Below are 16,769 nucleotides of genomic sequence, written 5' to 3'. Positions count from 1 at the left end.
CACCATTCTGTGTTCTTCACAAGTTATTTTACATTTTTCAAAACAGCTGCACAAAGGAGAGGTTGAAAATTCTAATATCTTTTTATTCTGGTCACACACTCGCCACCAATATGTACATTTACATTTTATTACACAAAAAGAGACTTAAGTTTGAGAGAAATTTCAGTCAAAAATGATTAAGAAATAACATTCTTACCAGGCAGTGTATTGCAGTGCGACGGTGTATTGCTTAGATTATCAGTATACATGACTATACATGAAAACTTCATATTTCTACCATATTGAAGGCCTGCTTTGGTCTGAATTACAGCAAGAAGTTGCAGCTTGTTAAACACAATCAACACTGTTTAACCGTCTGTAGAGTTTAAGCAGTAGACAAGATGGTGACGCTCTGAGTCTGCACAGATTACATCGCCGTATCACATAAAGTTGCAGCATTTGATTGAGGTGGAAACATTCTCAGGCCTCAATCATGTACAGTAAGAGTTTATGTTGCGTGTTAAAAATTGAGAAAAATAGATGACTGAACGCAACGAGAATCACATTCTTTGAAATGATGGCACAGCGGAATCAAAATAAAGAATATAAATGAGGCCTTGAGCTACAAATTCAAACCTTAGTCAGTGGTTTTTATTTACTAAGAGACAAAATACAGACGTGTGTATACTCTGTAAATACACAATAAACATACAGCCACGAAAACACACTCGTAAAGACATCCAGGACACCCTGTTCCCCTTTACAGTTCAACGAAAGACACCTGCACGTTACTGGCCCAACTTTAGAGATACTTTTGAACGATTCACTTGCCGTCCGTCCTCTTCTCATCTTTTTCTGGGACTCCCGAGGAAATAAATATCTAAAAGCACCAGTACAGACATTTAGCACTAACAGACTGGATTTCAAACAGGCTATCAGTGAGATCTGTTTTAGGCAGTGTACTGTGTGTAAACAGAGAGCAGTGGGGATGCCCTGAGACACTGATGGATTATAGAAAGACTTAAGAGTATATGTGTGTTCATGTGTGCAGGAGTGTTGTTTACTATAATATGTACTAAAATCTCTTCTAGTGAATTGTACGAATCAAAAAATGATGTAAAGCTCTAAATTTCTACAACCTAAATAAAGAACAAAATCATTTAAACACTAGCTAGATGGTAAGCTACAAAAATACTTCTTCAGTAAAACATGTAAGACAATCAATGCCTCACGCAGGCATTCGCATGTATGGATTTGCACATTAACGATGCGGACGTGGTGGTGAACATCATCATGTCTCGCCTATTTATCCACTCTACTTCACATGCTGGACTTGCACTTTTAACGGGTAAACTACCAGTGTGGTGTTCATACAAGAATCCACTTTCCAGTTGTTTTTTGTTACTTCAAAACATTTTAAAACTCCCCCAAAGTATGAGGCATCAGTCATAAACAGAGCCGCATCGGTGTCTTCTAAATTAAGGCAATTAACAAGAACTGTGCGACATTTACCGACACAAAGTACAGATCACACATCATCTGTCAGGTGAACGCCTCCACAAGAGTAAAAAAAGAATAATAGGCTCAGATGTGTATGACCTTAAGTAGAAAAAAAGAATATCAACAGAACTAAAATCAAGAGTAAAGTAAAATAACAAAATACATCAAATTATATAAACAATCATCGTACATTTCGGAGTCACAGTCAGCTTCGAAACAACGCAGTACTTAGTGCACTTCACTACACGAAATGACTTGATCGGATTTTCTGCTTTGAAAAATCAAAATACAAAATCAAAATACCCAAAATACAGCTTTGGTGTGTTGAGTGGATGACAAAGCAACATCCCTTACAAAGTGGCAAACAAAGCAAAAAAAAAAAAAAGGTGTTTGCGTAGCCATGACAGTAGAGTAAGAGTCTTTTGATAAAAAGATTAAAAAAATACGACTACACTAGGAGTGTGTGGAGGAGGAGAAGCAGGGTGAAGATGATGAAGAAGAGTAGTCTGTTCAGTCATGTACTGAGAAGGCGCTAACCTTTCTTTATTGCACTTTTGAAAGACCCCAGACAGAAAACTTTGAGGTCGTATAACTCAAAATATCTCCCGCTGTATTTGGCACAGAAATTATTGATTGATACAAAACCAAACCAAAAATATTTAAGACAAAGTGTAAATACACTACAAACTGTGGTGTATGTTCGCTGTATGTGTGTTTGTGTGTGTTTGTGTGTGTGTACGCACCCGTGTGTGCGTCTGCATATGTCTGTATATTTTGGGGGCAGGTGGGAGATGGAGATTTTTAGCAGTCCGCTGACTTGTGGTTGTCTCCGTCCTCCTTGGACAGAGGAGACCTGGCCTCCTTCATTTCCTCTCCTTCCTCTCCGCTCCCGACGCTCTTACCCATGGCCGGATAAACCACCACGCAGAACTTCTGGCCAAAGTACGTCATCTTATCTGGAAGAAGAGAGTGACAAAGAGCTTCAGGACCAGCGCGGTGATTGGCTTTCAAATGAGACAAAGTGTATGTAGCATATGAAGAGAACGCTTTTACTTGGATGTATTCAATTTTTCTAAGGACAAACAATTTAAATTTAACCGTGTTTCATACAAATATGTCACCATTTTTCGAATTAAGTGCTGTGTCAAAGGAATACTTTGCCATTTTTGGAAATACTTGTATTCATTTTCTTGTCAAGAGTTAGAAAAGATCCATTCTGCTTAGCTTAGCATAAAGACTTGAAGCAGCTAGCCCGACTAGTTCAAAAATATGCTAACAAGAATAGCTTCCCCCTAAAACCACAAATTGTCGTTTGCACATTTCTGTTTTGTTGCTGGTTAAACAAAGGTGTCAATGAATGAATCTTTAACTTTGGAATTTCGTATTCCGTAGACATGCCTGACGATATATAATGAATTTGTAGTTTCAATAATCAGAAAATTTAACATGACAGCAAACTTACTAACGAAGGCGTCGAAGCACTGTGGCTTGTTGTCCCAGTAGACTCCCAGGAAATAGACGGGGACGCCAGTCAGCATGATAGCCAGGCCGATGCCGCACACCACGGGCTCAGAGTAGAGGGAGAAGATGAGCAAGAAGGCCCAGAAGAGGAGGTAAATGACCGGCCAGATGAGGCTGATCTGGAGGAGAGAACACAAACATATTATGACACTCATGTAGAAAGGACCATTTGGTAGTTTGTATAATAATTCTACTTTTTGCATCTTTGTAATAATGGTGCTTTTTGTGGCTGTTTTTAGACAGAGATGGGGCAAAAACACCACATAAACACACCTTGATTGGCCGGTGAATGTCGGGCTGTTTAATGCGCAGGACAATCTGCCCGGCGACGGTGACTCCGTAGAAGAGGTAGTTGATGAAGCCCACGTAGTTGATGAGGGTGTACATGTCGCTGGTGCACAGCATGAGCAGGGTGGACAGGCACTGAAGGAAGAAGAAGAAGAAGGAAAGGAAGTTTGACAGTTTGTCTGCAGCTTTCAGGGTTTATCCGGAAAAAAATAAAAGGAGTGTGGTGGCGAGAGAGCTACTCACGGTGAAGAGCAGAGCCGGGATGGGAGTGCAGCGTTTCACATGAATCATGGCCAGCAGACTGGGGAGGTGACCCTCTCTGGCTCCAGCAAAGAACAACCTGCGAAGGACAGAAATCATTCAGTTACGGCATATTATACGATATTAAAGTCTACAGTACATCCACCTGTTACATGAGGAAAATGGAAGACTAGAAAGTGCTATGGGCAGGTTTAAATTTAGAGCACATACCCAGAGAACCACTTCACTACAACATATATTCATTGCAATAATTAAAAGGTGTGTCTGTCGGCAGTTGGTGCCCACAAATAGCAGATCCCATATACTGGAAGTTGTGGTCGAGCCAACTTACCGCGAGGAGGTGAAGAGGGATCCGTTGACTCCCCCGAAGGTGGAGAGAGCCACAGAGATGGGCATGATCCACGACATGACTCCCATCAGCTTCTCACCAAAGGTCTGGTGATGGAGGAGCGGGAGGATGAAGGTTAGAGGTTGGATGAAAGAGAGGGACAGGAGGCAGATGGTTAGATTTCATCACGCGTTCACTACCATCATGCAGCCGACTGAGGTCCAAAAGGTGTCAGCCAACACATCTGACTCACTAGAGGGCGTCATTCTACTACCAAACTTGTGTGTGAAGTCACAGGACCACCTTGCGTCACGCTCTGAGATACTCACCACGGCAACAGCGTTTGAGGCGAGCAGCTCCTGGGGACTCATGGCCGTGACGTAGGCGATGTTGGCAAAGACGTACACGAAGGTGACGAGGGGGATGGAGATGAAGATGGCGCGAGGAAGGTTCCTGGAGATGAATAGAAACAGCTATGTTAAGGAGAGACGGGGGGGGGGGGGGGGGGGGTTTTAGAGACGGAAATGAAAAGATGTACCTTAGGGGAGGTGCATTAACGGATACCAAGGTTATTAAAAAACGTGGGATTGTTAAAAAGACAGAAAATTCAGATGAAATGAAGAAATAAAACCAAATAAAACCATGAAATTATACCAGAAATGTTTCTAGGTCAGTGACCATAATGATGGGGAGAATTAATCCCGTGCTAAATTCAATACTTTTCAGAGAGCTTAACGAAAAATGCTGCTAATCACTGAAAAAAGCTTTAAAACCAGCCGATCCTATAGCGAGGAGCCGTTCTGTCCTGTGGGAAGGTGGTTTTAGCAACGAGATATGACTCCAGACAGGAGAAGCAGTGTAAAGTGTCTTACACATAAGGGTCCACCAGCTCCTCTGTGACGTAGTTGAGGAAGTTCCACCCTCCATAGGCGAAGGAGCCTTGTAGGAAGGCTAAGGCTATCAAACCCACGTCGTACTCCTGGAAGGGCTCGAAGGCGTTGGCTGGCTCCAGCCAGTAGTACTCTCCTGCATGTGGAGAAGATAATGCGAAAGATGAGGGGACATTTTTAGTTATATAAGATATATATATATATAATCTCAGAAAAATTCATGTTTTCAATTTGAGAAAAAGTCTAAACCATCCTCGATCTTTAGGGATCTTCTTGCATTCTCCTTCGTCATTACATTTTTTCCTGCAATCCCCCGTTGAGCCATGTTTTCAGACAGCATTAAAGTATTTCTACTCTCACATGCCGTCCCTCATATATGACCCAAAGCCTCCCATCAAATCAGCCACCGGACTCTTCATATAACTTCAAAGGCTCGCACGGAAATCCTCATTCGGTTGTGTCAGGGGCCCTACTCTCTGTGGGCCCCTTGTAATAACTGGCCCTCGGCCGTGTTGTGACAGCAAACCCACACAGGCGTGCTGATATTAGCAATGTGAGTTTTAACCAAAAAGGGGGGCCCCAGAAACTCACTGACCTCTGCGGATGCCACTGGGAGTCCACACTGTCCCGAGTGACTTAAGATGACCCCGGTGACCGCGAGAGTGTGTGTGTGTGTGTGTGTGTGTGTGTGTGTGTGTGTGTGACTTTCGTCCTTTCACACAGAGACACCAGACAAAGGTGGGACAGACTGTGGACATATGCGGTGAGGGAGCTCACCCTTGCAGATCTGCACGAGGCCCATGACGATGATGAGGGCGAGGGCCAGCAGCTTGCCGGCGGTGAATACGTCCTGCACTCTGGTGGCCCACCTCACACTGGAGCAGTTCACCCACGTCAGCAGCACTAGATGCACAAATAAAACCCAGTAAAACACAGAGTTAATGCTTATTCATTTGACCCCAGTTTCCCCATTGTGCTTCGTCTTATAGGAGGCTTTTAGATTAGTAAAATCCCCTTATTTCACACTGTCTGGGATTATCACATTTGGTACTAGCGTTTTCCAACTCTTTATTTAAGCTCTACACTGTGAGTGAATTTGGTAGATAAAGGTTTATGAGTCGACTGTTGTATTGCTCTCATAAAGGAACTGTCACTGTCTGTGGAAGTAAAACTCAGATTGTTTCCAGAGAAGAAGAAGAAGTCAATAGCTCTGCGTTTTTTTCTCAATGGAAAGTGAGCAGATCTCAGGTCAGCGAGTGGAGACAGATTAAAAGCTACACACTCGAACACGTGTGACGTGTCTTAACGTCGACCTTTGACTCTGTCATTGCGTTGAACGTTATCCGTTATCTCTTACAGTACACCTTGTGTCTTAAATGCTTTGCAGTCGTTTTCTTTCTTTTGAAGTACTGCAGGTATTTGATAATCACTATTCTTTTTCCACCTTCTGTGACTTTAAGAAAACATATTAATGATCCCATCCATGCTATTGAAACTCCACTCATCTGGCAGCAACATGGGAAACTATAGATGGAACTGGAGGATTACCAAACAAGGACAAAGATAATGGGTTTGATCTGTACTGCTGAGAGCAACAGGCCACTGGGTTCAGGCCAATAGGGTGCCATTAAATGATAGGACTGTTTGACTCCGTGGGATTAAGTTCATCCCGTTAAATAACTCCGAGCAGAGCTGCCACTGCAGGGGAATAAAGGCAGATGCACATGAGCAGACATGCACCGATACTGTAGATGTGTGTGTGTGTTGAGTTCAAATAAAGAGACAGGTGCAGAGTGGGTTTGTTTGTAGCTGTTGCAGAGATGTTCGTGGGGTTTGTAGGTTGGTGGTGGGGGTGGGGTTGAATTAAACTTCCTGCACGCTACTACAAATGACGACAGCAGACAGAACAAGAGTTGCAGTGAGGAGAGGAGCTGCAGAGCTGCTGCTGCTTCCCCCCCAGGAAATGAGAAACCGAACTAAAATAAAAACTGTTGCAGCCCTGAATAACAATATAGAACTTAAACCTCTTAAGTTAGTCGTACACAAAGTTTGTTTTCGGAACTAGATGATGTTTCGCCAACACACTGCAGCGCAGTACCAACACATGTGTTTCCTGCTACTCCCCTATTTGCTGACTGACAGGCTGCGAGTAAACACCGAGAGGCGGACACAGTCTCCGGAACACGGAGCCGAGGGGCCGCTCAGCTGTCCGTAAGCTGAGTACACAAAATGTGTGTATGGAAACTTGCTGAGTTAACCATGGGCCTGCTGGAAAACATGACCCTGCACTCTGCCAGGAGTGAACCCCCCCTTGTATGTTTTTGAAATGATACACCTTGAAAAATCTTTGCAACTCAGAAGTTATGAATTCTAGCAGCTCTCATCAGAACGAGACACATTTTGCTTCAGGCGTTTCTTAGAAGTGCGACAACAAAGACAGGTAACTCCAGGTCAGTCTGTCTAGTCCAAACACACAAAGCTCTGCCTCTGGTTGTACTTTCTTGTAGATTTGTTGTAACTTCCGCCAAAGAGGTTGTCCGTCAACAGAAGTTAAGTGATGCTTAATGAGGAACTGTTTTCTTGGCTGGACCAGATAGCTGCCACATAGACTTTGGGTTCTTCAGTCCTGTAGCTGGTAGGGAAACACCTCACCTCATTGCATAATGTACGGTAACTGCAGATGAAATCTCTTTAAAATGCTTTTGAGATGTCCCGCTGAAGGGCCGACACAGCTTCTCCAGGGTCTCTCTATCTGGAGGCTGCCTGCAGTATTTGGCCCGTGTGTGTGAACTTTGTCGAGGGACTCAAATCAACAACCGCCATGTCCGCCGCAACACATTCATCCATTTGTCTTCCCAGATTCACTGCCCAGTGCTACACTCCTCTAGCTTAACAGATGACCTCTGACTGAGGGTTAAGTAACAAAAGAGCTTCAGAGAAAGAAAGGGGGGGGGGGAAACTGAGACATGAATTGGATAAATCAAGTCTTAATTCAGCCAATCTGTGACTGCTTTTGATGATGTAACTGGAACCAACAAAGTGAATACTGCTGCAGTGGAACATGTGATTTAATGTTAAATACATTGCACTACACAGTACGTGTGAGCTACTGGTGTCTCAACAGTCACAGGACAGTTTTTGGCGAATTTCTCACAGTGCAATCTTTGATTTACTGGCAGTTTTTTTTCCAACATTTGGGCCTCTCTCAACAAGCACTCTCAAAACACAACTTCTCTACTTCTTTAGGCCGTCTGCACTGTCTCGTCTCTACACAATCAAAAGTGAATCTGTGTGGAGTCAGAGCTGTCAGCTGGTTCACCAGGAATCTGTATTCCTGAAGGAGAAAGAGTTTTGTTTGTAAAATCTTTCCGTCTCACTTTTAATTCCTTCTCTCTCTTTTATCTACCTCAAACTGTGTTTCCATGTCATGTGGAGTTGCCAAACATTGAAGTCAAAAAAGGGAGACCAGTTTGTCTTAAGGGAAACACTGTTGAGGAGGAAATATTTGAAATAACAGAGAGCTTAACTTTCTGTTAAAGATTGTGCTAAATCCCTGTGATGAATATTCCAGTCATTAACCACGGCTGATGCACACAGCTCACCACCAATACCAGTCACACAGGTATTGTACATGCGACACCATCTTTGTGTGTAAACATCTGTATTCACTCACAGAGGCAGACAGCGGCCAGCAGACGCAGGCCACTCTCCGGCGGGAAGCAGGTGGGGAACAGAGGCTGCAGGACGTAGTTGGAGAACGTCAGCGCGATCACGGCCTGGTTGGTCGGGTAGATCACGAGCACGGCGATCCACAGACGCAGGAACCTGAGCAGAATAGGGGTTACAAACGGTTACAAACACAGAGGCATGGGAGAAGCAGCGGGGTGTCCGGAGCACACACAGGTGGGGGGTGAGCAGGAGGAAACACATCACAAAGGCACATGGCACACATACATCCTTCCATTTACTGAGTCCCATTCAAAGCAGGTTACTTTAGGTGGAAAACTCGATATGCTTGACCTCTCATAGTATCAACCAAATCCACTGTCGTCTGGCTGTGAAAGAACTTTTTAATCGACATTTCAAATTTAGCATCTTTGTAGTTTGGAGGGTGAGATGAGATGAAGGATGAGGGTTTAGCTGGATGTAGCAGGAGAAACCAGACGAATGTTTTTTCCATGGAATTCCCTGAAAGCTTAAAGAGGGATCATTACACCTGACTGCGTTAACGGGATTGTGTCTCACCGGAATGTGTGTGTGTGTGTGTTTAATGTAAAAACTGTGTGTTCACATACCTCTGCGTAGACACCAGGGGTAAAAGTAACATTTAGTCAAGTAATCTCTTTGCTAGTTTTACTTTATATTTCATATAACCTTATACAGCTGGATGTACTTCGTAGATTGGGTGTCGTATGCTGAACATGCATGAGATTACATAATGCACTGCTGTAGATTAAACAAAGCTAAAACTCTTGCAAGTTAATGTATCAACACTTCATACTTCATCACATATGGCTGATGATACTTTTGTGGTATAAGTCCATTTTATTTAAAGATAAATAGCCCGATCTCACAGTCCCGACTCCCTCCTGTGGCATCTATAGTCGAGTCTGTATCACAACCCTCATTGGTCCGACATAACAAAGAGCCTTTGTACATGAAACGTCGTCCATTCAAGTCGCGTTTGAGCGTACGACGTTACGAGCTCTTCCCCTTCTTCTTCGAGCTCGCCTTTCGAACCAGCTGCGACAAGCTGATATAAGTATTTCCGTTACTGCGGTCCTTGACTTACACAATAAACACGCACATAGGGATGAAAAGGAGCAGGACAACAAAAACAAACACCGCTTGAACACGGTTTATTTATCCTGTGACAGCGGGCACACAGGGAAACGGTGTGGCCCCGACACTTCAAACCGAAAAGTTCATTGATGTGTATTGATAGCTACTGTAGAAAGGGATAAAAAAACAATCATTGGCTGTTTTGTCTGGTTTGAATTCCTCTCCCAAAATACCATGATAATATGTATCCTTGTGATAGTTGAAAAAACAATGGTCTAATCTGTGTTTACCGTCTGGGCAAAGGCACAGTGTGTGTTAAATCCACGCTAACAAACGGTATTGTTTTCCTTGGAGGATAAACCAGTGTGGTTCCCAAGCGTGTACTGTGAGTGTTACCTTAGAGCTAACCATTGGTGGATATTTGTGAATCTAGTGTATTTGCTTCAGGTTTAACTTCTGCACTTGACTACAGGCGATAGACCTCCTGCTTTGGATCAAGATGTCTGACCGCCATGAGCAGGCTCATCCACCAGGATGAAGAGAAGAATCTAGTTATGTTGGTATGCTCACTTAAATCCATGTCAAATTAACTTTAATTGTTTGGGAGGCCCCTTCTTCAAAGAAAACGGGGCCACATACTTAATAGACATCACTGTCGACCTGGGGGCTTGTATATATTATGAATAAATCCACCATTTGCCTTTAACTTTGCTGTATAAAATGATAATCTAATAAAGATAAAGCTTTTTTTGCTAAATGAATATAAAACATTTAGAACAAATCTTTTGGCCAAACTCAAACCCACAATTTGTAAGTTGTTCTCTTATATTTCAGTCTGCTTTGATGTATCCTGCTTACTGACTGACATCACACCTGCAAACGTCGCGTGAAAATGCACCTGAACGCCTCTCTGATTGTTTGCAACTATGAGTAGATGACTGAATGTCTCACCCGGCCAGCCCTCCGAAGATGTCCTTGACGTAGGAGTAGTCTCCCCCCGACTTGGGGATGGTGACGCCCAGCTCGGCGTAGCACAGCGCCCCGATGGCCGTGATGACGCCCGTGACGATCCAGACGATCAGGGCCACGCCCACGGAGCTGGCGTTCTCCATCACTCCCTTCGGACTGACGAAGATACCTGAGCCGATAATGTTACCTGGTGGAGGGAGGACAGAGAGAGAGAGAGAGAGAGAGAGACGTGTCAGGTTTCAGTGCAGATTGAAAAAGAGGTTGTTGTCGGCATGGAGAAGCTGCAGGGTTTACGGCTGTGAATAGGCAGAGGTGAAAGCAAAATCGTGTTTTTTATGGTGGTTCTTTTTAGTGCTTTTAAAGGGGCATTCCACCATTTTGACACGTTACATCATTGCCACATCACTTCTGTAGCTCTGGATAAACTGTGTCTAGTCGGAGGAAGTAACCCAAGTGCCACCTGTTATCTCAGCCTGGGCTTGAAAGCATTGAACACATTGATTGATTAGTGTTTTGGAGCTTGACCCATTTTGGGAAATAATAATCAGTCTCACGTCTGCGCATTATGTCAGCAAGAACAGGGAGGAAATTAGCCTAGCTTAGCATAAAGACTGGAAACAGCTGGAACCAGCTATAGGCTATAGCTCCCACCGAAAGTAGAAAATGGCATCAACCCCTCTAAGGCTCACTGACTGGCTAGTTTTGTCTTTGTTTCTTTAATTCAAACACAAACTGAGACAACAAGACTCTAAGAAATCACTGTTTAAGCACCTAAAACCCCAAACTGTCATTTTTACATTCCTGTTCGTGCACTGAATAAACTAATGAGATACAACATGCTAATGAGAGACTGCTAGCTGCACAGTTTGAACGACTGAGATGAAGCAGCGGAGCCATCAGGCATAATAGGAACCTGTAATCTGCTGACTTTGCACAGTTAGGAGGAGATGGAACGAGACAGAGTGGGGTGAATGAGTGCAAAGAGGGAGGAGGGGGGGGGGGGGGGGGGGGGGGGTGAGAGGTAGATGCAGAGGGGGGAGAATAATGCCCTGGCAGATTGAATGAGCATCAGAGTGCCAGGTATTTCACACAGCAGCTGAAAGATGGAGGGGACGGATGATTTGGGGTTCTGGTCCAACATAAAAGAAGCCGAGATTATCGGCTTGAAACCGGCGGCCAATAAAAAGGCGTCGGGGTCAAAAGTTGAAGGTTCGAATCATGACTGGATGATAGGCTGAGATTGCAATTTTACAGTACAAAAGTCAAAGGTGTGAGTGATACCGTCGTACGTTTTGCCTGCAGAGTTAAACAAAGTGCGGAGTTTGTGTGGATCATTTTTCCTGCTACAACTGCCAATGAACAAGAACATTTAACATGCGGCTATGTATCCAGCTTGGTGTGACAACATAGTAGTGGTGATTTGAATTTTGTGTAAAAGTTACAAGTATCTGTAGTTCCTGTTTCTCAAATGGGGGATTTGCTGCTTTTCTTAGTATGTTCGAGCAATTTGAATATCTTTAGGTTTTTAGCTATTGGACATACAAATTTGGATTCTATTGCATCTACAGGTCTCTCAAAAACTTTAAGTATAAAATTGGAAAAGAAAAAAAACTTTTTTTGTCAGTTAAACAGCTCACAACTCATGTCCATAGTCGGAAGTAATAGTGGAAAGTTTGGGAACCACTGAACTAAACAAACTATAGATCAATTAATAATACAAATCATCAGATTAGGTTTTTATAATAAAAAAAACATCATTAGTTGCAGACAAATGCATTGAAATGTTAATATGGCAAGATCCAGAAAAAGGCTAAAAATTGTCAGTCTTTATACTACGAACATATGCCAAACATGCCAGCTGAAAGCATGACGGCGTACCAATTTGTTCAACTTTAACAGCTTCCACATGCATCCGTGTGAGTGATTAAGGACAGCCGCTCACTTATGTAACTCCGGTTGCAGGTAAAAGGTAAAAAAAGACGTCAAACAAACGTCAAACCCCCGATTATGTTGACATCTTTATGGCCACAGAGGTCTTCAGTGCATGACCTGTGACATCTAAGGGGGGGGGAGTATGCCTTGACTCAGCACTTTCCTCAAACTCCCTGATGTGCTTAAGGTTTGCAGAGGCAGATAAAAACAGCACGCTGGTGTTCTGGTTTGAACGAGTTCATGTAAAAACTTTTATGTCAGGGTGAGCAAATGTGCACGCTTGCATGTTTATGTGTTCATGACATTTGCAGCCGTGTCGCTCCCGAGCGTGTGAGACGTGCTGACTGTGTGGAATATCTTTAGCTTTCCTGTTCTTTTCGGTTTTTTTTTTAACATCCTTTTGTCTTTAAAAAAAAAAAAAAAAAAAAAAAAAAAAAGGCCAAGAGAGAACATGACATTTTATCACAGGATATTTTCTTTGTTATCGGCTTGTCGTTTCTCAGAGGAAGAGGCTTGGGTCTTTCACGTGCTCTCTGAGCACACATTTCTTTGTTTGATGCCTTCTGACAGCAACAGGCTGAGGCTCCACTTCACAGAGAGTTACTTAAGAGAGCCCCGAGGTTCGTCTTGTTGCATGTTTTTACGTTTCTTATCTGTTTTATGTTAATCTGTCATTCATTGACTCAGGCTGCTATATCTAATCAAACAAACAAGCATTGTCATTATCATTTAACCTGCTTATCAATCATCTTTGATACAATCATCTGGTCTAAAATGCTTTCATCTTAAGTGGAGTCCAAACATGCACGAGAGAATCGAATTGTTGTGTTGTTTGTTTGCCTCCATGACTCATGATCGACCGCTGGCGCCAGACCCCGGCAGCAGCAGCAGCAGCAGACTATGAATATTAACAAGCACGTGTGTGTTTGTGCAGCATTGTGATATAACCCTAATCAGCCTTCCATAAAGCCCCTTTGAGATTAGTTCTTGCATTTCCACCCGGCATTAAGTCCCTGTTCAAACTTAGGCAACCTGCTGCCTGGCCCTCAGCCAGACCCTGCAGGCCCTGCAGGCCCCGTGTGCTTGTGTGCGCGCATGTGTGTGAGTTATTATTACACCAAATCGATCTACAGCACCGAGGCAATTCCCGAGAAAGAGGAGGGTTCGCCGTCATCGTTACTTCTGCCAACTCAGGGTTTAAAGGACATGAAGCTGATGGCATAGAGCTGAGCACTCATGTTTAATCAAAGTGATGTGAAATTTGTACAGCAATTCAATTACAAAACACACTGTAGCTCAGACATGGCTCAGCCAGGGGAGCTAATAAAAACAGCATTATCGGGGCAGGACCTTCTTCCAAGTGGCCAAAAGTGCACTTCTAATCCCAATTCCTGGTTTTGCACATTTCTGGATTTGTGTGTGTGTGTGTGTGTGAGGGCTGAATGTCTGTAGTGTACAATAGGCCATGAAAACCGTTTGATGTCCTCGTGTGCTCGGGCCCTTTTCATGGAAACCCAGCGGGGCATGCTCACCACGAGAAGATCAGACGAGTCACCTGACTGCGCTGAACATGAGCATGAATGAGTGACTTGGTCAAGGACAAAAGGAGCTGCCAGGAACAGTATGGTGACTATACGGCGAGGCGTATGGACCCTGGACGGCCGTAAAGTAATCCCCTGAAATGGCACGAGTGGCTTAACGCTGCCAACCTGTTTCTTTACAGTCGGCTGATGAATGGAGAGTGACAATAAAAGGTTATATCGGTTGTATTATCTACATGTTGCTGTATAGATATGCTCAAGTGTGGGGTAACAGGGACAGGGACTCGCTTGTAGTTTGTGATTTCAACATTTGAAGATGTTTTAATGATCTGTCTGCAATCACCTCAGAGCGTGATCGCTGCCTCGGAGAGGACGACATTATTCCATCAAGACAAATGTGTGTAAATTGAGTTTGAAGTTGGTTTAGCTTTACTTTTGTGTGACTCTGAGCAGAAATTTAAAATCTTTGCAGTAAAACCTTTTAAGCTGAAAAGTTACAAAGTGAGAAAGATCCAAACTCTTTGAAAGTTGCTCTTCATCCCTCTCTCTCTCTCTCTCTCTCTCTCTTATCCTCCTGTTTCCAGCTTCTCTCTGTCTCGTTACCATAGATACACAAGAGGGAATGAGTCACCCCCCCTCCCTCCCTCTGCTCTTCCTCCTGCCAAGGTCAGACCACATACACACCTGGACAACCTGTGCCATATTACGTCCATTGTATCGATCTACCTGTCCTCTGATGGCTTTATCTCGTGCTTGTTTGTTGTACTGAATGAATTATGACCACTATCGCCGCCTTTGATCGGCCTCTGTACAGCCCCGCTGCTGCATCTGTGTCATTTACCCCCCATTGTTATAAAGATAAGGTAATGAATGTTACGTTTGATTGCTAGGCACATGTCGATGTGTCCTTGAGCAAGACACTTAACCCCAAAATTGCTCCCGTAGCTGTGCCTACGGTGTGATAGCATCTGAATTGTAAGTGGCTTTGGATAAAAGCGTCTGCTGAATGACTGTAATGTGATGACTGATTAAGTTAAAACTAGACTGAATAATAAATAAGGTGCACAGAAACACAGCACACACTCCTTCTCCTCCCATCCCAATTTGTAATGCCCCCCCCTCTCTCTCTCTGTAATGTTCCCATCTTACACACTTCTAAGGATACTTTCTAAGATGCGCAAAATCCACTGCAGGCTGTTAAAACACACTCTGGGTGCACTAAAGAGGAAGTGCATAAGACAACTAGTCGCACCGCATGGCAGGTTCAGCTGTACAAACGAGAGTAAAACACACACACACACACACGCGCGCACACACACTCACCAACAATGATTCCGCAGGCGCTCACGAGCCCGATTTCCTTCTTGAGCGCCACTTCGCCTCCCGACTCGCCCTCGCCGGCAGCATCCTTGGCGGAGCCCGACGTGCTGCTCCGTTGTCTTGCACCGTCCGTCATTGTTGATGGCTGGACTTTTTTTTTGGGAGGGGGTTATGTGTTTAATCTTCGTTTACACCACACGGAGCCCGAAGCTGCCCGTGCGCTCGTCTCGCCCTGAGTCTCCTGTGTCCGCACGAACACTGAAATGTGCCGCACCTATCTGATGAGGAAAGTTTGTGCGCTGTCAGCAACCTGTGACAATGAGATTTGTTTTTTTTTTACACTGAACGAATCAAGCAAAAAAATACAAATAAATAGATAAATAAGTGCAGGCGGTTGGGAACCCTTGTGCCAAAAACCACGTGTCCTTCGGTCACAGCGCAAATGACTGACTACAGCTGCAACTCTTCAAGGTATGAGCACAGCTCACACTCAACCCGCCTTTTGGTGCCGGTCACAGGTGGCGTTACAGGTCCGGGTCTAACCGCACATCAAGTCCGGCTAGCGAGCAAAACGCGCATATTCCAGTGTCAGTCCTTAAAAAGTCACGCGAGGAAAATAACTTATTTGTTTCTAATGTGAGCAACGATGAGGGGGGAAGGGGGGGGGGGATCAAAATATCTCAAAAACTAAAAAAAAGCTCTCACTGCTTCCTTGTTCCAGGTGTGAGCTGGAGAGACAAAAGCGTCCTCTCTGCGCAAAACCAGAAGCGGCTCAGGTTCTGCCTCGCACACATCCGACCTGTGTTTAGTTTGGACAGGAGAGGTTTTATTTGACTTAATATACATGGTGTCCTTCATATTAGTACAGTAGCGCCGCCTCCTTCCCGCCTCCCCCCTCCCGCCTACTCCAACGTTTGCTTGTTTTTCCTCCTTCTTCCTCTGCAGGACCCTCCCAACCATCAGCTGTTCTTCCAAACTCACTCCTGCTGCTGCTGCTGCTGCTGCTGCTCTGTGCACCTTCCACATACATCCATCCCCGAACAAGGCAGCATATGCATGAAAAACAAACACTTCCTCTCACCGTCTACTCACTCACACACACACAGGAGCAGAGGCTGTAGCTCACTCACACTTATTATTCATGATGCAGCAGAGTCTATATTTAGCCCCTTCATAAGATGTCACTCTATCTGATGCAAGACTGCTGGTGTGTGTGTCTATCCTGTACGCTCACCCATGCTGCTAGTAGGTTGTTTTTGACTGCATGCGTGATCCTGCATGCAGTCAAAAACTGTCTTTTTAGTAAAAGGTTTCACATTTGGTACGAACATCAATAGGAGTACTCATGCCTGTTCAGCGTGAGAATAATTGTGTCTGGTATCGTGGCCTCGCCATTGTTCCATATTGTCTGCATACAAATATTTGATCCCTTCAGAAGATCCTCAAGTGTGTCCGGCA

General features: G+C 44.2%; 1 protein-coding gene across 1 annotated transcript; it reads right to left on the bottom strand.

The window, feature by feature from the left end:
• Positions 1 to 62: 62 nt before the first annotated feature.
• On the bottom strand, positions 63 to 16,159 carry slc7a8a (solute carrier family 7 member 8a). Its single transcript, XM_076092613.1, has 11 exons — positions 15,315 to 16,159; positions 10,501 to 10,705; positions 8,441 to 8,592; positions 5,545 to 5,670; positions 4,750 to 4,903; positions 4,207 to 4,330; positions 3,881 to 3,984; positions 3,532 to 3,628; positions 3,274 to 3,423; positions 2,942 to 3,119; positions 63 to 2,435 (listed from the first exon to the last, which is right to left on the bottom strand). The coding sequence occupies exons 1-11, from the start codon at positions 15,445 to 15,447 to the stop codon at positions 2,281 to 2,283; spliced, it is 1,578 nt and encodes a 525-aa protein (XP_075948728.1). The 5' UTR covers positions 15,448 to 16,159; the 3' UTR covers positions 63 to 2,280.
• Between the last annotated feature and the right edge of the window lie 610 nt (positions 16,160 to 16,769).

The sequence above is a fragment of the Anarhichas minor genome, unplaced genomic scaffold (genome assembly GCF_050575085.1).
Source record: "Anarhichas minor isolate MPS153535 unplaced genomic scaffold, ASM5057508v1 ptg000016l, whole genome shotgun sequence".
Taxonomy (NCBI): domain Eukaryota; kingdom Metazoa; phylum Chordata; class Actinopteri; order Perciformes; family Anarhichadidae; genus Anarhichas; species Anarhichas minor.
The sequence above is the reverse complement of the archived record's forward strand: the minus strand, read 5'-3'. Positions and strand labels throughout refer to the sequence as shown.

Coding starts and splice junctions, on each gene's coding strand:
- slc7a8a (XM_076092613.1), bottom strand. CDS start 15,447: ATGACGGACGGTGCAAGACAACGGAGCAGCACGTCGGGCTCCGCCAAG. Junction 8,593..10,500: donor ATCTTCGGAGGGCTGGCCGG/GTGAGACATTCA, acceptor TATTCTGCTCAG/GTTCCTGCGTCTGTGGATCG. Junction 3,424..3,531: donor TCCCGGCTCTGCTCTTCACC/GTGAGTAGCTCT, acceptor TTCTTCCTTCAG/TGCCTGTCCACCCTGCTCAT.